The sequence below is a fragment of the Aspergillus versicolor genome (genome assembly GCF_001890125.1).
Source record: "Aspergillus versicolor CBS 583.65 unplaced genomic scaffold ASPVEscaffold_15, whole genome shotgun sequence".
Lineage (NCBI taxonomy): Eukaryota > Fungi > Ascomycota > Eurotiomycetes > Eurotiales > Aspergillaceae > Aspergillus > Aspergillus versicolor.
In genome coordinates this window covers 650694-673121 of record NW_024467538.1, presented here as the reverse complement: position 1 = coordinate 673121, position 22428 = coordinate 650694, and the positions used below count along the sequence as shown (strand labels likewise).

Sequence of the window (22428 nt, the reverse complement as noted above, 5' to 3'; positions counted from 1 at the left end):
GACACGCGAGCAAGCGCCGGACGTATACGACATCCAAGTCGTACGATCTCACGAGTATTAGGGTCGATCATATGGTAAAATCTCACCAATTCTGTGAATATTCGCTATGAACCGCTCCTCTCCCATCGAAACCTTGAGGTAGAACTCCGGAGTTTGGCCGGACCCGCACCCCAGACTGGCCAGCCTTTCCCCAAGCGGTAATATACGGGGCATACTTGGCCTCCAACGCCGGTCATCGGGGCAGAGCTCCCGCAATGACCATCGCATTCATTTTTTCAGTCCGTTATCGCCCAGCCAGTGCATTCGCCAGAGTTCATGGTTTCTGCAATCATGGCGGAAATGGCAGGTGAAACCGATCCCGAGAATATAATCACCCCGGCCCAATCGAATGCTGGTAAGGGGCTCGACAAGAAGACGATACAGGAAGATGCCGTTTTCGGAGAGATCCAAGAGGGCGGCGTTAACTACCGCGATGTGAGTTACGAAAGGCTTCGTTGAAGGCCGCTCTAACGTTGATAAGGTCGGGTGGAAGGGAACTACGGCCTTGATGTTGAAGACCCAGATGGGACTCGGCGTGCTCTCCATTCCCCAGGTCTTCGATACTCTTGGTATAATACCGGGGATCATCATTGTTCTCGCCATTTCCTTCATGACGGGTTGGTCGAACTGGATGGTCGGTGTCTTTAAACTCCGCCATCCAGAAGTATATGGCATCGATGATGTCGGGAGGATGTTGTTTGGCCGTGTTGGCTTCGAGCTACTGGGTGCTGCGTATAGTCTGTGTAAGAAATTCTCCCTGCAATACTACCTAGGTCTGGTGTTAACATCCTAAAGTCTGGATCTTTGTGTCTGGTTCAGCAATGTTGAGTATCTCGATTGCTCTCAACGCGCTATCCTCGCATGCAATATGTACTGCGATTTACGTGGTTATTGCTGCAATAATTGGGTTCGTCCTTTCAAGCATCCAAACCCTCGCCCGCATGAGTTGGCTTGCTTGGGTGGGTACATTTTGCATCATTCTTTCTGGTAAGTCATGAGCACTTGTGGCACTTCTATTCTAACAGCTCGTCAGTGTCTATTGTCACCATTGCTGTTGGAGTTCAAGGTCATCCTCCTGCAATAGATGGTATCATCCCTGAGCGCGACTACAAATTGTTTGGCAGTCCAACCTTTACCGAGGCCATGAGCGCCATCTCAACCGTGTGTTTGAGTTATGCTGGGACTCCAGCTTTCTTTAACATCGTCGCCGAAATGAAAGACCCACGGTTCTATAATCGGTCGCTGGCTGTGAGTCAGAGCATTATTACTATTGTTTATATTGTCTGCGGAACAGTTGTATATCTTTACTGTGGATCACACGTTGCATCCCCAGCGCTTGGCTCAGCAGGAATACTCATCAAGAAAATTTGTTATGGGATTGCCTTACCTGGCCTGATTGTTTCAGAAGTAGTGCTACTTCATGTGAGTCCTCAGCTCCCAAATCCTGTCATTAGATCTTCATCAGCTCCACCACTAACAGTTCCATAGTTACCCGCCAAACACATTCTGGTCCGTATTCTCCGCGGCTCCAAACATCTCACAAACCACACCACGATCCACTGGGTGACATGGCTGGGCTCCACATTCACCGTCTCACTAATCGCCTACATAATCGCCAGTGGGATTCCCGTATTCAGCGGCCTTGTCTCCCTAGTCGGTGCCCTATTCGCAACCTCGCTCATCTTCCAACCCATGGGCTGCATGTGGCTCTATGATAACTGGGGTACGGGTCCCGGTGGAAAATCAGTCTGGTGGTTGGTAAAGGCCGCCTGGAGCTGTTTTATTATTGCGGTTGGGTGTTTCCTTACTGTTGGTGGGACCTACGGTTCTATTGTTGGCATTAGAGATTCTTACGATCAGAGCGGCGGGTCGGCTGCGTGGTCCTGTGCTAATAATGATGTATAATGAGGTTTACCTTGCTATGATAGTCGAGTCTGTAAGTATTTAGAATTATGCTGAGAGTCTACCTACAAACCAATACCCTGCCCGTGAGGCTGGTTATGTAGATGTCAAGTACTCGAGTCCACCACTTTCATAAATTCGGTAAATAAGCGTCGGCTATCTAAGCCTATCTCAGGGAATATGAGAATCCATGGAAATTCCATAGCAGGGGTACGATACAATATCCCGATACCGACCCTTGCCAGCAGGGAAATTTTCGGCGCGACCTGCCCACTCGGCCATCTCCAACTCAGAAATTGCCTATCTTGGCCATGGCTCAAACAGGTAATTCTGCTACAGGATTTCAAGCAATACGATTCCGAGGAAGTCATTGTTTCTCGCAGTATTTCAAGTTTTCGTAAATGATCCAGCTGTATAGGGAAAGTAGCGATCGCTGAATCAAGTCCATATCTGGCCAACACACTCATGATATAAGAAACACGAATCCTTGTGGACTCTCCATAATATAATCTCACAACTCTACCTTTTAAATTGTATCTCGTTGGCCAAGAATCCAAGATGTACGCCCTCAGTTTGCTATTAACACTCGCCATCTTCCTCCTAAAACCCCTAGTTACCTATCTACTCAACCCCAAAGGCTTAAACAAATACCCTCCCTATAGCCCCCTCTGCGCCGTTACAAACCTCGCCTGGTGTCTCGAAACATGGCGCGGCGGAATCCGCTCCGCCAAATTGTGGCAAATGCACAAAGCACATCCAGTCATTCGGATCGGCCCCAACTCTCTCTCCTACGGGCACCCAGACGCATACGCCGATATCTACGGGCACGGCACGAAGTGCGTGAAAGACGCATTCTACCAGACGGAGAAGACGACGCATTTCAACCTGGGAAATGTGATTGACAAGGCCGAGCATACGCGGAAGAGGAAGATGCTGGCAGCGGCATTTTCGGCGGGGAATGTGCTGGGGTGGGAGGGTAAGGTTGCGCGTGCTGTGGCGGATTTGATTGACGCCTGTGATCGGCATTGCACGGTGCCCTTGGAGAAAGGGCGTATACCGGATTCGAAAGACTTGAACTTTGATTTCAGGGCCTGGTCGAATTTCTTCACGATTGATGCTATTGCAGACATTGCGCTTTCGGAGAAGTTGGGGCTTCTCGCTGCAGGGAATGATGATGTTGCTGCTAAGACGGTAGATAGGAGGGGTGTATATACAGCCAGCTACCGAGACTGCTTGCATGCGAGTAAGATTGCGCATACGAGGATTGCGTTTGCGGATCAATGGTATTATTTTAACAGCCGATTCATAACGCGACTGATACCTTCTTACCGAAAGCTCTGGAAACTGACGGATGGCTGGAATGATATCGTTCACCACTACGTGAGCAAGCGACTGAAGCGGTATTTCGCAGCCGAGAAGCTAGACGATATATTTAAATACCTGCTCCACGGTAAAAACGGGCAGTCGTTGAATCTGGAGTGGGGTGAGATCGCAGCCGAGACTGCGGTGATACTCGATGCTGGGTCAGCCACGACGGCGATTGCATTGAATAATGTGATATACTGGCTCCTTCGGAGCCCGAGATGTCTTGTGCGTCTTCGGGAAGAAGTTGACGACGCTCTTGAGGCCGCGGATGTAATTGCGCCATATGAAAAGGTCAAGAGCCTGCCATACCTCCGAGCCTGTCTTGACGAAAGCCTTCGCATAACTCCACCATTCAGCTATAACCTGCCGCGCCGCACTCCCTCAGACGGAGTATACATCCTTGGCGAGTTTGTCCCCGGGGACACCACTGTATCAATGTCCTCGTACGTCGCGCACCGAGACGAAGAAGCATTCCCGGAAGCGGAAAAGTATATTCCTGAAAGGTGGCTCGGTGAGAAACGCAAGGATATTCAATCGAGTTTCGTGCCATTTAGTGCTGGCTCAAGGGGCTGCATTGGACGAAATATTAGCTATTTGGAGCAGACTGTTTTGGTGGCGAGTCTTGTGCATCGGTATGAATTTGCCCTGCCGGGGCCAGATTGGGAGCAGGATCGCGTTGAGGTGACGAATTTGTTGCCAGGGCCATTGCCGCTGAAGATTTGGAGAAGGGAGCAATATTTGTAAATTGTCCTTTTGAATAGTTATTCCTTGGTAATCGCAAACAGTTGCCGCGTAGTCTAATTCTGGAAGAACTTATTCCTCCCAGGCCCTGCGCAACTTCTCAGTGACGACCCGGGTAGGCCACGCATACTCGGACTCCGCGATTCTCAGGACCTCCATTAATGCGCATCTCCCTTCTTCATCAGTAATATACTCTCCACATGCCGAAATAGCCATGGTGGCATCAACGAACACTGATGGAGAAGCCCGGTTGTGCAACGCAATCCCACACACCCGCAGCACAGTTACCCGCATCATCTTCATCAGCCCTTTCATTGCAGCCATTTGGCCCTGTCCAAATTTCGGCGGACTAGGATCAAACGCAACCAGCAGCATTTTCGCAAGTTCAATATGCGCTGCTACGGTGGCCTGGCAACCATCCATGAACCAAATCTCGGGAAATATCTCGTGCTCTCTGGTATAGATTGGCTCAAAAGATGGAGGAAGTCGGCGAGATAAGACCTCCACGTATTGAGAGAGATTCTGCCAGAGGTCCTTGTCTGTACTCGGGCGATTGCTCGTTTCGCTACTCCCGTAACAGTACTCTAGAACATCGGCGCAGAAAAGAATGGCCCTATCGGCCCACGTGCCGTCACCTGCGGGGGCAAACGTGCGGAACGAATTCCATCGGCTCAATGGAATGGTAAAGGGGCGTTGATTCATGAAGGATTTGTATAGCTCTTGTCGGAACGCAACACAGAAACACGCTCGGCGAAGTCCGCCGGCTTGTGTATACTGCGGCCGTGACCCAGACGGTACTTTGGAATGGTACATTTCGGCCAAGCTGCAAGGAAATGCATCAGATGTTGGTAGCTGTGTGCTAACAATTATATTAAGGACGCGAAGAAGGACGCCGTTATCATTGTTGCCTTCGAAAGGGGAGTCGATTTCTTCGTAGAATCGAAGCACAATCGCGGCCGCCAGAAGATTCTCGTTGTGTATTTGCTCGACATCGCCGCTCAAGCTCTGGAGTTCCTTGATGCAGCGGTTGTGATAATGTAGAGCAGTGTCATCACGTAGGTCAGGAATAAGTGCACCCTTCCAAGTGAATCCCCCGCTGGGGTTCCTATGTTTTCCAATACTGGTAATATGCCGGGCCGATGCGGTTAAGATGGCATGGAGAAGTGAAGGGTAACTTCGAGCACGCTGCGGGATAGTCCTAGCGAAGTGTCTATCTGGATCACATACATCAAACCACTTACTGAGTTCCTCGACGAAGTAGCGGATGAGCATCGCTTCGAGGTGTGACTTGGACTTGATGCTTGTACCCGTGTCATCGTGCACGGAATCACTACAGGATCGGAGTATTGATGGATTGGTATGGAGTCCTGGACCCAGCTCACTAATGTTTGTTACGCTTGGAGTGGAAGGGACTGATATATGTCCAAAGGACGATCCAGGCTCTTGACCAGGGGAGATTGCGCCGTCGAAATCGACATCTCTAACGGTTCCACGGTTGTAGCTCGTGATCACCGCGACCGACTCATCAACAAAGTCGAATTTCCCTATGTCTAGTGAGCTTACTTCTATAAGGAGGCAGGAGTGTCAAACTTCTTTTGTTAGTACGCAGCCACACTTGGTCTTTCCCAAAGGAAGAGTCGTATCTTGCACTGGAGCCATGTCTGAACCGGAGCTTGTTGGGGATGCGCTTGCAGATCTCTCCAGTTCTTTGACAGGTCTGGCACACGTCGTGGTTATCATCGCCTATCCTGTCAGCGTCAGAAATCTGTGGTCTTGGTGAATCACATTTACATTTTAGATGCCGTTCTGTACTGGGGAGTCAGCATCGGAAGGACAGCGGGGGGATGGAAGAACGTATCTGCAGCTGGTGCAGGTAACTTTTGCCAGTGCTGGGGTGGACATGCCGCATTACTACCCATTGATCTGTGTCAATGATACCACGTCCATAGCAGTTGAGATGAGCAGTTGAGATGATGCTCGGATAGAAATGCCTGAATAACGCGCTCCTTCCAAATTGGGGCGCGGATCAACCAGCCAATCGGAGACAGCTGCCTGTCTTAGTTGGTCTAACCCAGTTAGGAAACCCAGAGTCTGACCGGTTTCTTTCGAAGAGGCGGAGCTGTGAAGAACTGAAGATAGTAGTATTGCTATTGCATTTCACACTTGGCAAGGCTGGCCATGTTTTCAGCTTTCTGTTGTTCGTCATTTGCCTTTCCGATGGCGGGGTGAGGATCGAGTGTAGCGAACTACATATATATATATTGCACCAGCACAACAGGCATTCCAGGAGTAACCAGGTAGTACATTGGACGGATGACAATTACGTGTAACCATACGACATTACGACGGGATTCACAGATTGTATTTTGTGTTGTTCCACTGTTTGAATCTGCCGTGGCAAATAACTCATCATGTTACGGAGTAGCTCGATAACAAGCAAACTGGACTTAATCTGAGAAACACGGCTAGGATGCTGCAGAGCAACTAGCAGCATTCCGCTTTCTACATTTCTTATCGGCATATGCTCGACTCTGGTCGGCTTAGCTCTAGACAGCGAAGGTCGGATTTGATCTCCCGCAAGATTAACCCAAGCGTTAATCAAAAACCGCTTCTCCTTATCATGAGGCGGTTTTCACTGCCTGTTGGGACATATTGCTGATCGAGCTGCATTCCATCCATTCTCGCTTTGCATCTGGAGCTCCGTACCAAGAATCGTCTTTCCTAACAAAATTCGCACTTAAGGCGTAAACACTACACGAAGATAAATACTAGCACATCGCAGCGGTTTTTGACGGCCTCGGCACGGAAATGGCAGGCCGCGCCAGCCCAGGGCCGGGGCAATCTTCTTTTCCCAGAACTGAACACGGGGAAAATGACTGGATTGGGCAGGCCACGCATTTCCCCGCAATACCCCAGACAAAGCCATTAGAGTTGCCGATCCGGGGTCGACTAGTGGACGGACAGAATCGCCTCTTTCTATGTCGTCCCTGCTCACTGGCTGGTACGACTGCAGAGAGTGCCATCGGATATAAAGCCCCGTCTCCCCACAACCATTCCTGCTTCAATCACATTTCCCATAGCGACCCAGACTTCTCTTTGATCTAGGCCGCACCCGCGTTTGGCCCATTTCTATCATGGCCGCCCTTCAAGACGACGAGAAGACTGCCCCAGTCCATCTCGAATATGACAGTCATTCCCCAGCCGACAATAGCATTGAAGATATTGCTACCAGCTGGTTTGTCTGGCTCGTGTCATTTACGGCGTCCATCGCCGGTAGCCTGTTCGGCTATGACACTGGCATCATCTCTGCGGTCCTGGTCTACCTAGGAAACGATCTCGACGGCCGACCTGTGTCGGAGAATGAGAAACAGCTAATTACCAGTCTCTGCTCTGGTGGCTCATTTATCGGCGCGATTATTGCTGGACTTACTGCTGATAAGGTACTTTATTTGTACTGGTTGTCGGGCCCATGCTGATTGAGAACAGTTTGGGAGAAAGCCTGCTATCTATGTTGGCTGCGTGCTCTTCACCGTCGGCGCAGTCCTGCAGGGAGCAGCATACACCATTGCGCAAATGTCAGTTGGCCGCCTGATTGTTGGATTCGGAGTTGGATCTGCCTCGATGGTTGTGCCTATGTACATCGCCGAAATAGCACCTACAAAGGTCCGGGGACGTCTGATCGGCCTGAATAACATGTCCATCACCGGCGGGCAAGTCCTCTCCTACGGAATCGGCGCGGCCTTTGCACACGTTCCACATGGATGGAGATATATGGTCGGCCTTGGGGGTCTCCCCTCGATCATCCTGGCATGCCTACTCCCCTTCTGTCCCGAATCCCCCCGTCAGCTCGTCTACCACGACAAACCTGAAGAAGCAGAAGCCGTAATACGGAAAATCTACAAAGGCGCGTCAGACGAGCAAATCCAATCCAAAGTCCGTCTCATCATCGCTGCCTGCGACGAGTCCAAAGAACTAAACAAGGACGCAACGCGCTGGTCCAAGATCAAGCTGCTCCATACCAACCCAGCCTACTTCCGCGCCCTCGTCTGCGGCTGCACGTTCGCAGTCATCGCGCAGATGTCCGGATTCAACACTCTCATGTACTACTCGGCAACGCTGTTCGACCTCGTCGGCTTCTCCGACCCCGTCGCCGTTGGCCTCGTCGTCGCAGGAACAAACTTCGTCATGACCTGGGTCAACATGATGACTGTCGACCCCATCGGCCGCCGCCGCATCGTCCTCCTAACATCCTGGGGCATGTCAGCCGGTCTTATCGCCGTCGCGGCGGCATTCCACTTCATCCCCGTCGACACAAACACCCTCGCGCTGGAGACAGACACCGTCAGTCCCGCCGCGATTGTCGTGCTCATCTTCATCATCTGGTTCGTCTTCTTCTACGGCGTTTCAATGGGTAACACCGCCTGGATGAACACGGACTTCTTCCCCATGGAAGTCCGTGCGATGGGCACAATGTGGCTTACCTGCTGTTGCTGGGCCTCGAATATCATTGTCTCGAGTACGTTCCTGAGTATGATGAAGGGGATTACCCCCAGCGGGGCGTTTGGGTTCTATGCCGCTATTTGTGGGATTGGGTATATCTTGATTTATTTCTTCTATCCGGAGGTATCTGGGTTGACGCTGGAGGAGATCAAGGAGGTGTTTCAGCATGGGTTTGGCGTTTCTTATGCGAGGCAGTTGAGGAAGGATAGGAAGGCTGGGATTGTTAGGGAGGTTGGGAAGAAGGATGTTGAAGTGTAGATTCCATTATATGGTTAGTATATTGGGTATCACCTACGAAATGTTGAGCAAACTAGATCAACACCATTCCATCAAAGAGTCATTTACAGCTGGATCATGATCGGTCTATAGGGCTCTAAGGTTCTAATGGAAACAAGCAATAAGGGAGAAGAAATCCAAATAAAGCAAGACCATTTTATTAACCATACCATTAGAGAATCCATTCCACCTCCTATGTCATAAATACATATCCATATCCATATTTACATCCAGAAACCCACTCTATGAAAGCCGAACGCCTAGAGCAAGACAGCAGCGGCACCAACAGCCATCACGACAACAGCAGAGAGCTGCACGGAGACAATACCAGCGGCATCCTCGGGCTCACCACCGGTTTCCTCAGCACCAGCCTCCTCGGTCGACGAAGCGTCAGTCTCACGGGGAGCATCGCAGTGCCAGTGGTCGCCGTGGGGCTCGCAGCCGACGGACTCGGTAGGGCTGGGCGCGATGGACTCGGAGGATTCGGCATCAGCGCTGGACGTAGCGGAGGAAGAATCGGAGTCAGAGTCTGAAGTGGTTGTGGCGGGAGCGTCGCAGTGCCAGTGGTCACCGTGGGGTTCGCAGCCGATTGACTCGGTAGGGCTGGGAGCGAGGCTTTCGGAGGTGGACTCGCTGTCAGCGGTGGATGTTGCAGGTGCGTCGCAGTGCCTGGGACTGTTAGTAAGGGCTCTATAAAGCAGGGATGGATTAGGCTGTACCAGTGGTCGCCGTGAGGTTCACAGCCAACGGACTCGGTAGGGCTGGGCGCGAGAGACTCAGAGGTGGACTCGGTCTCTTGGGCGACCGCACAGGCTGACAGGGCCAGAAGAGCGAGGATAGAGAACTTCATGGTGTGTAGCCTTTAGTTGAACGGGAATAAATCACAGGTGGCAGTGGAGGTGCTGGGAAGGAAAGGCACCGGCATGGTAGAGGTGGCAGGACCAGCAATTTATAGCACCAACCAGCCCAGCAGAGACTTCACTTCGTCTCCGACACTCGCATTGCATCCCACGCTATCTCAGCCCATTCTCCTTCATTTCTGGGCGGAGTCCTTGGCATCCCCCAGGGTCCCCAGGCTGCGAGACAGGAAACAGGGCAGTGTACACGAGATGTCAACCCCCAAAGAGGTTATTATCCGAGCTGAATCGTCGAAAGAGACTGCAATCTCGCGTCAGGATGCACCCACAGCTATCTCCACCAAAGAACAGGGTCTATCGCGCGATATCACAGGACGATGCGGTCCGCATCACCAACCGCCAAGACCAGTCCCTGGAGCTGCCAAGGATGCTTGAGAACCTTGGGGATTGCCCAGACATCTCCGGCCCACTTCGTCTTGAGGGGTCTGTGCCTGTAAGATCTCGGAGAGTTGATTGCGGCGAATCAGTTAATTGCGGTTGCGCTGCATGCGCAGGGAGCTGTTGACCATGTGGTGCTGCAACCCTGCTCGCCCCATTGCACGACTTGGAAAGCTGACAAACGGACTGAAATTCTCTGGCCTATTGTACGGCTGGAGTCCGGTTGGAAGGCGGCCTGTGCCGATGGTCTGGCTATGTTCATATCTTTGAAGCGGTATTAAGCGAAAGAGCCTGCAAGGTACCATCAACGTGTTACGTGCCCAGCGTTTTAGGGCTCGACACGGCGAAGGCGATTTCTTGCTCTCAGTACTCAGTACCGCTTGTTCGCAGCATTTATAGGTATTTATACTTTACCCTCAGGCTGGCTGAGGTTGCTCCGCCTCTTCGTGCTTCTGGCTCTCTAGGGCAGCGACAAGGTTATCCACACTTTCAAGGGTGAGTGGGTGTTGCTTCCCAAGAACACGTTCACGAATCTCAACAGTCTGTCGATAGAGCTGTTCTGCCTCATGATACCTCCCCTGGCGAAGGAATACATCGGCAAGACCATTCATACTGACAAGTGTCTCCGGATGCTCGTTTCCAAGGACCTCCCGCCGCAGCCCTAAAGTTTCCGAATGCAAGTCCGCAGCTTCTGTATATTTCCCCTGCCTGAACAGCACAACGGCCAGGTTGCTTCTACTTCTCAGCGTGGACGGATTTTCGTTGCCAAACACTTCTTCCTTGAGGGTGATGGCTTCGCGATGCATCTGCTCTGCCTCTGCATATTTGCCTTGCCGGTTGAGTACCCGGGCCAGGTTGTTCATGCTTCCGAGCGTCATGGGGTTAGTCTTGCCCAGTACTTTCGATATAATCTGCAGGTTCTGTCGGTGGATCTCTTCCGCTTCTTCGTACTCTGCTTGGTCATCTAACACGAGGCCAAGGTTGTTCATCGTCCGCAGCCGGTCAGGATGCTCTTTTCCAAGGACCTTGTCCCGCAGCCTGAGTGTCTCCCGGTATCCCTTCTCGGCCTCTTTGTAGCGTCCCTGGCTGTAGACTACACTAGCGAGGCAGTTCATGCTCGCCAATGTCTCTGGATGCTCCCTGCCGAGCACCTGTTGCATCAACTCAACTGTTTGTCGGTGGATCTGCTCTGACTCTTGATATTTTCCCTGGTCGTCAAGTACGATGGCGAGGTGATTCATACTGGTCAGTGTATCCGGGTGCTTCTCCCCGAGTACCTGGTTGCGCAACTCAAGGGTCTCTCGATGCAGTTCTTCCGCCTGTCGGTATTTACCCTCGCTGCGCATTGTTGCCGCGGCGTCGCTCATACTGCTCATGGTCAACGGGTGCCTCTCTCCAAGGGTTGCTCTTCTCAGGTCCAGTGCGGTGCAGTGCAGGCTTGTCGCCTGCTTGTATTTCCCCTGAAATTGAGACGCGAACCCGACCTTGGACAGCAACGTGCACTCCATCGCGGCATCACTGGCGTCCTTCCTAAAGTCAAGAACGTGCTGAGCGTGCGGAAGGTATCTAGACCATATGTCTTGATTCTCATGGTCGGGATCAGGGAAGATCGTAGCAAGGTGCTGCACTGCCTTGGTCGCCCATACCCCCCATTCGTCTCTTTCTTTCAGCCAATACCGCACTGACACCTGTACCAGGCGGTGGATATCATAGGAATCTGACTGCTTCCGTTCGGTAATGAATGCATATGCTTTGAGAGTCGCGGCCGCGTCTGCCATCCTGGCCCTCCCATCCCGGGGCAATAACGAGCCTGGGATGTCCTGCTCGGCGAGGAATGACATGAGGCAAAGGTAGTCGGCAGCCAGGCTGTTACGTTTGGAGATTTGGAGGAATGAAATCAACCAAGTCGTGGCAATGGGATTATGGGCTGTGTCATAACGGCCCCAGTCTTCGAACTCCCGGCTCAACAGATAGATCATCTCCATATCGTCCGACTCGTAGATCTCCAGGTATTCCGAGACCGTTTTGCCCGTTTCATTCATGTAGGCCGCGGCTTGCAATATGGCAAGGGGCAGGTTGGTGAGAAGGTCCAGCAAGCGTAATGTGCTGCTCGCGTCAACCATCAATGAGGCGTCCAGTTTGGCCTCCAGCAAGCTCTGGGCTTCAGTGGCATCCATCGGCTCTACCTTGACCAGGTTTCTCTTTGCTGCTCTCCTTGCGACAATCTCATTCCGCGTCGTGAACAGAATTGAGCCTTTCTTTCCGAATGGCAGATACGAAGCAAGAGGCTCTGCGACCTCATTCTTGCCAGTCGCGCCGCGACTAAACATCAGTTCTGGATCGTCGGCGCTGTCCACGACCATGAGCCAGCGATGGCTGGTGTCCTGGTTGAGGGCCGTTTTCACCAGCGGTTTAATGTCTTCCTTGTCATCTGCCTTTCCGCCGATGCGAAGGTCCCGAGCAATAGCACGGTAGGCCTGTTCAAAACTGGTGGAATCAATCGCCGGCACCCAGTAGATGGAACACTCCGGATCAAGATCGTGCAGGCGATAGGCAGCCTCGAGGGCGATTTGCGTCTTTCCCACCCCCCCAAGCCCAACTATGGCAGTCTTCTGGCAGCACTCTGGGTCTGTGTTTGGATGGATACTCAGCATGAGCTGCCCCAGGTGTGTTGCCCGCCCAACAAAGTCTTGATTTCGCTCAAACGGGATCATCCAGGTATGCTGGCGGGGCGCGCGGCCCAGAGGCGCCGTGACCTGGCTGGGATGAATGACTGCAAGTAATGCCTTTGTCCAGGCTGCTGCAGCTGCCGCAGCGTACCCCTGCCAGTCCTTGTTCTTGTGTGAGTCCGAGTAGTCACATATCCCTCGGATTACCAGGCACGGTAGGCTGTCCGTGAGGCCCGCTGCCTCCATCTCGAAACACAAGACGCCGAGCTCCTTCGCCAGTTGGTCGCGGGTGGCTCCGTGCTTCATCACTTGGTTTCCAGACGCAATAACCCCGTAATGGATCACTGGGCCAAGTCCTGTTCGCGAGGGCCGAGACACTACACGGCTGGCGTCGCATGCATGGCACGATCTGTCAGGGTCCGGATGATCGTAGGTGGCATCAAAAAGGACATCATTCTCGGGCCCTGGCGATGAAAACCCGCTCTGCATATGGGGATAGCGCACCAGCATCTCAGCAAGCAGATACGGAACCTGGCTCGCTTGTACGAGATAGTCCGCCCTCAGCTTCGAAACGGCCGTCAGGAGGATCTGTGGCGGGCGGTTCAATGCGCCTGTTCGTTGGAACACGCCCTCCTGGACGGTCTTACCAAAGTCATACTGCACGACACCCCCCAGCGTACCCTGCGGCGTGCTGACGACGACATCACCCAGCCGGATATCGTTTGCTGTTGTTGGCGCCCCGCCGCCGATGCCAACCATGAGCCCGAACTGGATCGCGGGAAACGTTGACAGTAGCTGCGCAGCCACGGTCGCTGCTGATGTTGTTCCATAGACACCGGACGGCAAGCAGGAAACTACAACATGGTGCGATCGGATCGTCCCTAGCACGTAGGTGTTTTGGTCGCTGGGCCGCGTGGGCAAGGCTGGATGGATCTCATCCAGCATCGCCTTGGCCACGGCCATCTCCAGTGGGAGCGCACAGATCCAGGCGATTGTGTAGTCGGAGTGGCTCAGGCGCATCATTCTGAACCATATTTAGAGCCTGCGGATAATGTTTTAGAAGAGTTTTTGTGAAGTTAGTATCCTTTGCGGGGTGAGTTCATCCGGCAGCAGACAAAAAAAGAGAAAGAAAATGGGAAATTCAAAGCTTTAACTTAAATATTTCTTCCTTCTAATAGCAAGGCTGAGGCCGACAAGTGAGAGCCAACCATAAATGCAAAATGGCAAGGCTGCGTCTTCTCAGCCTCGTTCTGGCGGCATCTGAACTAACCTTGAGCCTGTTGGTAATTTTTGCACTTATCTTTAATTGTGTACTGAATATCAACGTGTATAGTGGAATATCCTGGACTGGCCTAGGCTACTTGGGCTTTCCTTAATAGTAGAGTATTAAGTTATAATAGTCTTAGTATTCAGGATACCAGCCAGCTAGATTCTAGTTAACGAGTATTGTCTAATAAACTAGACTTAATAAGATATAACTGTACACTTATTCTATGACAAAGCAAGTCTAATTTAAGACTTCTATTCCACTTATATTCACATGATAGGTTCTTCTTAGTACATCAAGCGCATGGCTTGAAAGTATTGTCAACTGACTGCCGTCCAAGTACGCCGACCCCGAGAAACTCATCTGTATTATAAAGAGTCCCATAAATAGAATGAATCAGATCACCCCTGCCAGGGTGTCTCACCCAGCTTGATATAATCACCACAAGGGCAGAATAATTGCAGTAATTGAAGTGTCTGCCACGGTAATTTTGCTTCTTTGTACGCGGGGAAAAGTGAGCTCTACCAAAAGTCATCAAGCACTACAAACTTCCAGGCCAAGACAAGGCTGTATCGCGAACAGACGGCGCGGCAGCTGCATATCATGTACAGCATCATTGGTCCACGTGTTTCGCTACGCGCCCAGCTATGAACAAGATGAATACGCATTTAAGACCAGGCGGTGCTCCTTCATATCTGGGCTGTGCCCCAAGCTACGTGCGAAATGACATCAATACAGCGAGTCGCGGCTAGTGCGGTCCAGCTCAACCCTGAGGCCAACTTCTCTCTTTTCCACGCCAATTTCGATTTCTCCTTGTTCAAGTGCGAGGCCCCAGCCGAGCTGCTGCCGCTTGGAGAGTCTCTCTCCAGGCAGCGGCGCGAATTGGCAGAGGAGGGCTCTTTCCATATCCTCGCCCGGCGACTCGGCATTCTATTCGAAAAGGTTCTTCCTGAGGTGCCGTCCCTGCTGAAAGCGTATGGTACCCGTGCTAGTGAGATTGCATCTGAGCTAGATAAAACTGGGGCTCCGTCGAAGAGCATCGCAGATGGAGTTTTCGGACCCCATTTGGGTCTTGATACCACCACCATCTGGGCTGGCGCTACTAGCGGAAGCTGTGCACTGCTGATGCATCTTCTTGCCTGTATGCTGGCGCGAATATGGTCTCCACAGGAAGCAACCGCCATCTGGGTTGAGCTTGTCGACGAGCGGCGCCAGGAAATCAAGCACCAGGTCATGGAGCGGGACAAGGCCAGTAATTTCTTCGCTCAGCAGGCAGCGCTCTACGAGACGGACTGGTCTAGCTTGCAGTCCTGGGATGCCAGCGCTCGTTCTTGGCTCCAGGTCGCAGATAACAGCTCGGTCAAGCAGCAGCAAAAGCGCGTCGAGCTAATTGCCAATAACCTGTCGGTGGCAATCCAGACTCAAGTGACCCCGGATGGCATGACGATCTCAGCATCTGGCAAGAAGATGGTATATGGGAGTGTACTCCACAGCTTCCGTACTGCACTATTAGCGCTGGACAACTTGGTCTCGGGGAAGCCCCAGCGCCTACTCGACGGAGGTGTCCTGCTCGGTCTTACTTCCTGGCACCTGTATCCCGATTTGGTGATTCTTGGACCCAAAGAAAAGCACGTCTTCCAAAAGGATGTCCTCATTGCCCCAAGTGGAGTTGCAACCCTCTCCATTGCCTACGATGAGGACCCGAATGGCAACCAGGACGGCGTCTACTGGTCGCTGCCTCTATCCAGCCTGCGCTACTATGGAACCGTTCAACGCAAGCGGTCATCCTTGCGGGACTCCAAGAAATTGTCATTTCCCGAGTTTCAAGCGTTGATATTAGGGGCCTCGCTGGACAGCTTGGACAACCTTTCTGCGGCTGCTGATATTCTGCAGTGTATCTGGAGGTTCAGTTTCGACGTGTACCAGGACACATTGAAGAAATTACAGAGCGGCTCAGCTTGCCTAGACTGGATAGTAAACCCTGAAATTGCGAATATGGATATCGGCGAACCCGTGTGGAATATACCAAAGGAGGAACTACCCGAGCTTGGAACTGTGATGAACCATCTCCATCTCCTGTCTCTGTTGATAGGAGGCAGCGAGCTTTATTTGTCTGGAGCTGAAGAGGAACGAGCAAAGGCACTACAGCTTATTCGATACGGCGCGAATTCCGCTACCTCCTGGATAGGGAACAAAAAGCATACTTCTGACCCTCCGTTCTTTGGGGTTGCGGATTTGACATTTACCTTGGGAGCAATAAAGACAACGAGGGACCGAGTGCAGGTTCTTCAGCGGATCTGGGAATCGCATGGCTCGCCTTCAGAGGGATGTATCATTCGCTTCCGCAGAGAAGACAACAAATGGGGCTATACATGGCTATCATCGACAAAGAGTGCTACCAGCGGAAAGCGAAGTAGGAGCGAATATGAGTCCGAGATGTGTGAAACTGAAAGTATCAGAATACCAGATGACGAGGACTGGATGTTTGTGTCTTCTGAGATGGATGGCCTCCAGTTTGGTTCCATGTCGGGGCCATACTATTCCAGTGATTTGCCAGAGTCAGTCAACGACAGATTGTACCGCCAGTCTTTCCATAGCTTCCTACGAGACGAACCCAAGTCGGCTACACTGGTAATATGGGACCTGGTGCTTGGGAGTCCGGGCCTGGCTGGTATATACGCAAGGCGTGATAGACCCCCAATAGCACATGAATGTATACCACGGTCAACGGTCCCTCTTCCGGTGCTCCAGGAACTGGCTGGCTATGGGTGCTTGGACCTGGGTATCGTCATGCAAGGGATAGATGACTTTCTCGCGACTCATCGTCCAGACCAGCACTTCTCTCTGCTAGCACTGGGTCGGGTCATTGAGCATTACAAGCGTGAGCTACCGCACCTCACAGTGCCAATGAGCGTTATAAAGCAGCCACCACGGTCCTGGAGCTGGGCAGGTATAGTGGTGGAAGAACTAGAGAACCAGAAGTATACAGCCGCCTCTCTCGCGCGTGATGGAATCATAACAGACAAGATATATCCCAGCCCCCTTACCCGCCAGCAAGCATTTGCGTCAATCCTCCAGTTTGAATCCGGCACGCTATCAGCTGATGTGGACGAGATGGATAAAGTGATGGCTATCTCAAGTGGAAATTCTTTATTCATTGCCCAACGGATACTGAGCGATCCCATTCCACCACAGAACATGGCCTCATGCGCTGTGGCACACGCTATCGGAAATGTAGGAAAACCAGGTATTGCTTTATTATTTGCACCGGAGCAGCCGCTTGTCAGGGAGCATGATGTCGAGAGGTGGCATATCGTGAACCACAACCAATTCGATGGCAGCCAGGCTGGAGGTGTGTTCGACGGTTCCTCTTTACACATGTCCTTTACGGGCTGGGAGGGACCTCTGAGGGTCCGCGGCCCTTCTGCATTCAGGGGCATGGAGGCGTATAATCTGGAGACGAGAATCTCCATGTATGACCAGGCAGAATGGGTTGCTGACCTGAATATTCTCGAATCGTTGGCCTCTTCCCCCAACCTCAAGGTCTGCGGAGCCCATGGTAGACAATGCGGCCATGATCCATCTATTGCAGCCAGCGGCGCAGAGTTTGTCTCAATTGACTGTTGGGAGGAGCTCCTGAGCACAGCAGACCGACCGATGGTACTACGGTCTGGGTCGTCATGGATGGTGCGCTTGACAGGAGTCAGCATTGCTTATGCTCGGGGGTTCAAGTGTTGCCTCCTTCCTGTACATAAAGGTTTCTGCTGGACATGCGTCGTCAAAGAAGCCGAGACTGGAAAGATTGAGGATGAGAAGCTGTTGTTCGTATATTAACAAGGAATCTAGGCTCTAAATCAGTTTATAAATGATATGTATATAGTAAAAAGTATAAAAAGTATATCACGCTTCACGCCGCCGTCGCATAGAACGCAAAACAAATACATAACAAAAACGAAACAAGCCTGCCAAAGCGTCACTCATCCCACAAACCACCTCCCTCTCCATCCAGCAGCAACTTCCACTTCTTCCAAAACCACGGCGACACCTCCCAGCTCCTCAAGTCCCACGGCTGCCCACTACCAGCCCCAGGTTTACAAACCAGCCCACCATCAATAATATCCATCTTCAAATCCGCCATATCCACCAGATGCGGCAGGGTCGCGCTGAGGATGATCGCGCGCGAGCGCAGGTCCGCCATCGGGATCAGGTCGAAGATCGGATGGTGCTGGATAAGGATCTGAGGCAGGGTAGGGCGCAAATGCGTCGGGATGAACGGGTTCGCTGCGATAACGTCCGCCAGCAGGGATTTCGGGTCTGTGGCTGCTGACTGTATCTCCTGGTACCAGGGGGACCCCAGGGAGGTGCAGTTCAGGCCGAAGAACTGCTCCACGCTCATGCCCAGGCATTCCGCGTTGTACATTGTTCCGGTTAAAAAAAAGGTGCGCAGGGTGTTGAGTTTGTTGATGTAGGGGTCTGCTAGGTTGTTCGTATCTGGTTCTGTATGCGAGTTCGAATTGGGATTGGGGTTGCGACTGGAGTCTGGGGGTTTGTTGAGGTTTGGGGGGTCGTTTTTTGATTGATTTGACTGCGGTCGAGGTTGGGATTGTGGCGGCGGTGGTGGTGCTGGACAGTCGGGGTCTGGCTCTGCTTCGGCGTCGAGTTCAGGGTCGACTGGGATCTCGGGGGAGGGTGAAGCGCGCGGTGAGGGTGCGGCTTGAGATGGGAGGGGGGCCCCCGTTGCCGGTGCTGGTGGGATGGGTGAGGTAGGATAGCTGTTAGGGTTGTAATCCGGGGTTCCCTGAAAGGAGAGCAAGAGGTCATCGTCTATCGGGCCAAGGAACTCGTCGATGCTGGACACGTGGGAATCGAGATCTGAACCGGACGGCGGGAAGAGGGCATCGAGATCGGGGAAGACGCCCTGCGCATCGAGACCCGGCTGGATGGAACCGGGATACGGCTGCGAGGGCCGATGCGGCTCATGGAGGCTCATGGAGGTCGAACCGTCCGGGGTAGTGTCAGTCAGAGGATGTGGATAGCTCTGTAGCGGGTCGGGCCCTGCCGCAGGAACGGAGAGATGGTGAGGATGGGCATTAGTTGACGGGGTTAAGATCTCGCCATCAAAACCCTGAACAGGAAATCTCAACGACGGCGGATAAGCAGCAGCGGCAGCAGCAGCATGCAAGCCGGGGGTCGGCTCTGGGGATTGCTCCACAGGCGGCGGGTGAGGCCGCAAGTGATGGTAAGCGCTAGGGTTGCGGTGCTCGTGCAGCTCTCGCTGAGCTCTCTGGCGCTCCTTCTGGCGCTGGCCTGTTGTTGGCTGCAGTCAGTGGTGCTGTTCGGACGTTGACCGAGCCTAAGGCAGGATCGAGTAACATCAACGAGGGCTGGAGTCAACTTTGAGCACTTACGATACGCGCGCTGTGCTTCCCTGTTCTGAATCTTGCGAGCCTCGGTGATCACCCGCTTGGGCTTCGGCCGCGCTGCAGAAGAATGCGGCGTGTTCGAGGACGGATGCATGGCGAGCTGGCTTACGGACGACAGTTGCTGGGCTCTGCAGAACTGAGCTTCAGATGAGAATTTACGAGCAGAACTGGCCATGGCTGACAGGGAGACGCTCTGCTAGTTGTACCACCTGCAGTCTTGCAAAATGGCCCCCTCGGGGAGCCCGGACTCTCCCCAGCGTCCATTTGTCATTTTGTTTTCTTTTCTTTCCAGGGCTGATCTCCCACTCGTCGCCCGGATCCGGTTGGCCAATGGGGTTCCTCCCTGCCCGGACCCACCAGCCCGCTCCGCCGTATTGGGTTTTGCAAATCTGGAGAATTTGCAATTGGCTTACTCTGGAACAGCCAATCACAGCGCGTAAGCCACAAATTGCTTACCCAGACGAATATACGAGCTGCACCATGGACGTTCCGGACTTGCACTCGTCTCCGGCGTCTCCTCCGAGTCGGAGCCTACTCATCCCGGAGACTGTACAGCTGCAGATGTCCGGACTTTGGAAACACCCACCATACTTCCCGGGTACAGCCTCACGAAGCTGCGCCATACCAGCAGAACAATGCCATCCAACACCTCCTGGTCCGTTCGTCAGTCCGTCGTCAGGCCCTCCTCCGCACCTGGCAGCCAGATGGTCGCCGGAGACCACTCCGATACAACGCCTCGTTCTCCCGTGCATATCCGATCTGCACCACTCAGCCGCTCAGCACCAACTCAGCAGTTAATATAGTACGTGATGGCCCGATGGGACGCCTTATATGTCCAGGTCCCAACATGGAGCCGCAATGTCTGCAAAGATTAGCGATACGCAGTAGCTTAACCGCATCCGGCAGTATCTCCCAAACCAATCGGAGCTCCCACAGAAACGGCAATTCCGGCGCTAGTCCATCGTATCATTTTCGGTGCATCCGCCAGTCCAGGTCGTTGTGCTCGCGAATTGTTGCGAACTATCCTCAACCGAGGCATGACAAATTCTGCACGGGGCCTGACTCTGAAGTCGCGACATGAATATATCCTTCACCGTGTCAGTCGACCCACGGTGCCTGTACTCAGCTACCGCATAGCAAAGTATCGTACGCCGGCTTGCATGCCAAACGGAAATGCCGGAGGACTGTCACTGCCGTGCGGACCCGTGCCGTCTATCGATTTGATTCAATCGCGCGGCCGATCGTTGATGGCGGCACCGCGGCGGGCTCAGCGGGCGGTCTGTTCGCCGGCTACGTACTAATTTCATCCAGTTGGCCACGCCCCTGGGTGGAGGTTACTTTCCCTTGGAACCTGGAACTGAATGACCGTGGCCTGCTACTTCCATCCTTCTGTCGACTCGCCGCAAAAGCGGAGCTTCAAACCGCCAGGCAGCCAGGCGACCAGGCACCAGAGGGTGTGATCGTGGGCTGGGCGGGGGAAATTCACCGGATGTCGGCAACAGTGGTGGCAGTCCGGGGCCGATGAGGAGCTGCGCACCTTCCATCCCCAGCTTGGTCCGTGTTGGAGTCGGCGCCTCGGCAGACGCGTGTGGCAGACTGGCAGTGGAGATGGAGACTGGCCCTAGTCGGGGGGTTCAACGACCCTAGAGAAGTACGTTTGGCAAGGAGGTACGGTGTAGACCGCAGTTGGCCGGGGTTGGTGGGCAAGGCGCGAAGCCGAGTTGGAGAGAATGAAGAGATCAGCGGGGCTGTTTCTGTTGGTGATGTTGGTGAATCTGGAACTTGGAAAGCCAAAGCCAGTCGGCGAGCCAGACCTTGAAATTAATATTTTGGTGTTTTGAAAAACTGACGGTCTTGTTGGCCTCATCGACCTGGACACTCACTCCACCGCGATGGGTCAACGTGGGTCGAAATATAACAAATCCCTGGGAACTTTCACTGGAAAATCCCATTCCAAATCCAATTTTAAAGTTATCTCAAATCCCGACAGTAGACGTCAACTCCACACCGGTCGTGCTACCGCAGTTCTCCCGACCATCTAGACGGCATATCCAATGGGCTGGTTCAACGTCGACAATCGATGAGCCTCCTGTCTCCAAGTCCCACCTGCTTGAAACGAACCATGCCCATTGGCTTTAACAAGTTACCGATGAAAATCCTATTGTCTTGAGGACTCAAATCTGGCTTGAGCTGAAGCCCCAGACAGCCCTGACGATCCGCTCGCCTGCTCACTCTAACAAGCGCCTGCAGTTCCCTAATGAAGAACGCAATTTCCAACCGATTCACTCAACCCTGACACGGTTCATGACCAATGGTGACGAAGTCGTACCCAACTGACGCGGTGATGACCAACACTGTCGCAGTTCATCACCAAGCAGTTATTCGCCGGTGTGCAATATACGGGATAGGAACATCATTTATACAAGGATCCTTCAAGCCGTGTTTTCACTGTGGGCCTTGCAATAACTCAAGGCAATGCAGGCTGAGGAGTCAGTGAAGAGGTGCACGACGAGTCATTATTGCCAAACCCAACCGGCCACCTTAGTCGGACCACGGACAGACCTCGAGACGCGTTGAGAGTGGACCCCATTCAGTTCGGATATTGCCAGAAGGCCATAAGTCAACCTTACTTCCTACTCCTTCCGAATCGGGATAAGAGACCAAACAGATTGACGCTTGTCATTAGAGGTTGTCTGAGCGTAGTCTACCCTTAATCCCCCTTTTACCCTTTTACCCGCGACTATTGTCGTTGCTGGAAGCTGTAAATAGAACAATTGATGGTGTCCGTTATGGCTGTGCACACCATCGAGGTGTGGGCATGGAGTGCACCGAAGAGGAGCCCGTGGTAACCCCTGTAGGGCGAACTGAGCCGCTCGTGGCTGGGTATACTTCGGCAAAAACATCGTCAGCGCCTTAATCGGACTAGCATGCCAGTCACTGGGGAGGCCGAC

At 52.8% G+C, this 22428-nt stretch overlaps 7 protein-coding genes across 7 annotated transcripts; 4 read left to right on the top strand and 3 right to left on the bottom strand.

The window, feature by feature from the left end:
* Positions 1 to 330: 330 nt before the first annotated feature.
* Positions 331 to 1944, top strand: ASPVEDRAFT_143585 (uncharacterized protein; the record flags this gene model as incomplete). The annotated part of the gene is made up of 5 exons (XM_040807926.1): positions 331 to 474; positions 521 to 782; positions 835 to 1026; positions 1073 to 1461; positions 1528 to 1944. The coding sequence occupies 5 exons, from the start codon at positions 331 to 333 to the stop codon at positions 1942 to 1944; spliced, it is 1404 nt and encodes a 467-aa protein (XP_040674168.1).
* A 265-nt stretch (positions 1945 to 2209) lies between these two features.
* On the top strand, positions 2210 to 4085 carry ASPVEDRAFT_396113 (cytochrome P450). Its single transcript, XM_040811961.1, has one exon. The coding sequence runs from the start codon at positions 2500 to 2502 to the stop codon at positions 4048 to 4050; it is 1551 nt and encodes a 516-aa protein (XP_040674167.1). The 5' UTR covers positions 2210 to 2499; the 3' UTR covers positions 4051 to 4085.
* ASPVEDRAFT_396118 (Zn(II)2Cys6 transcription factor) lies at positions 4085 to 6017 on the bottom strand. Its single transcript, XM_040811962.1, has 4 exons — positions 5906 to 6017; positions 5839 to 5855; positions 5638 to 5790; positions 4085 to 5591 (listed from the first exon to the last, which is right to left on the bottom strand). Exons 1-4 carry the CDS (start codon positions 5947 to 5949, stop codon positions 4120 to 4122), a joined length of 1686 nt encoding a protein of 561 aa, XP_040674166.1. The 5' UTR covers positions 5950 to 6017; the 3' UTR covers positions 4085 to 4119.
* Positions 6018 to 7077: 1060 nt separating this feature from the next.
* ASPVEDRAFT_396062 (uncharacterized protein) lies at positions 7078 to 9125 on the top strand. The gene is made up of 2 exons (XM_040811960.1): positions 7078 to 7487; positions 7534 to 9125. The coding sequence occupies exons 1-2, from the start codon at positions 7182 to 7184 to the stop codon at positions 8803 to 8805; spliced, it is 1578 nt and encodes a 525-aa protein (XP_040674165.1). The 5' UTR covers positions 7078 to 7181; the 3' UTR covers positions 8806 to 9125.
* ASPVEDRAFT_396039 (uncharacterized protein) lies at positions 8945 to 9836 on the bottom strand. Its single transcript, XM_040811959.1, has 2 exons — positions 9543 to 9836; positions 8945 to 9492 (listed from the first exon to the last, which is right to left on the bottom strand). The coding sequence occupies exons 1-2, from the start codon at positions 9671 to 9673 to the stop codon at positions 9084 to 9086; spliced, it is 540 nt and encodes a 179-aa protein (XP_040674164.1). The 5' UTR covers positions 9674 to 9836; the 3' UTR covers positions 8945 to 9083.
* Positions 9837 to 10254: 418 nt separating this feature from the next.
* ASPVEDRAFT_47554 (uncharacterized protein) lies at positions 10255 to 13926 on the bottom strand. Its single transcript, XM_040813814.1, has one exon. The coding sequence runs from the start codon at positions 13808 to 13810 to the stop codon at positions 10535 to 10537; it is 3276 nt and encodes a 1091-aa protein (XP_040674163.1). The 5' UTR covers positions 13811 to 13926; the 3' UTR covers positions 10255 to 10534.
* Positions 13927 to 14771: 845 nt separating this feature from the next.
* On the top strand, positions 14772 to 18110 carry ASPVEDRAFT_47552 (uncharacterized protein). The gene has a single exon (XM_040813813.1). It carries the CDS (start codon positions 14778 to 14780, stop codon positions 17886 to 17888), a length of 3111 nt encoding a protein of 1036 aa, XP_040674162.1. The 5' UTR covers positions 14772 to 14777; the 3' UTR covers positions 17889 to 18110.
* Positions 18111 to 22428: the final 4318 nt, after the last annotated feature.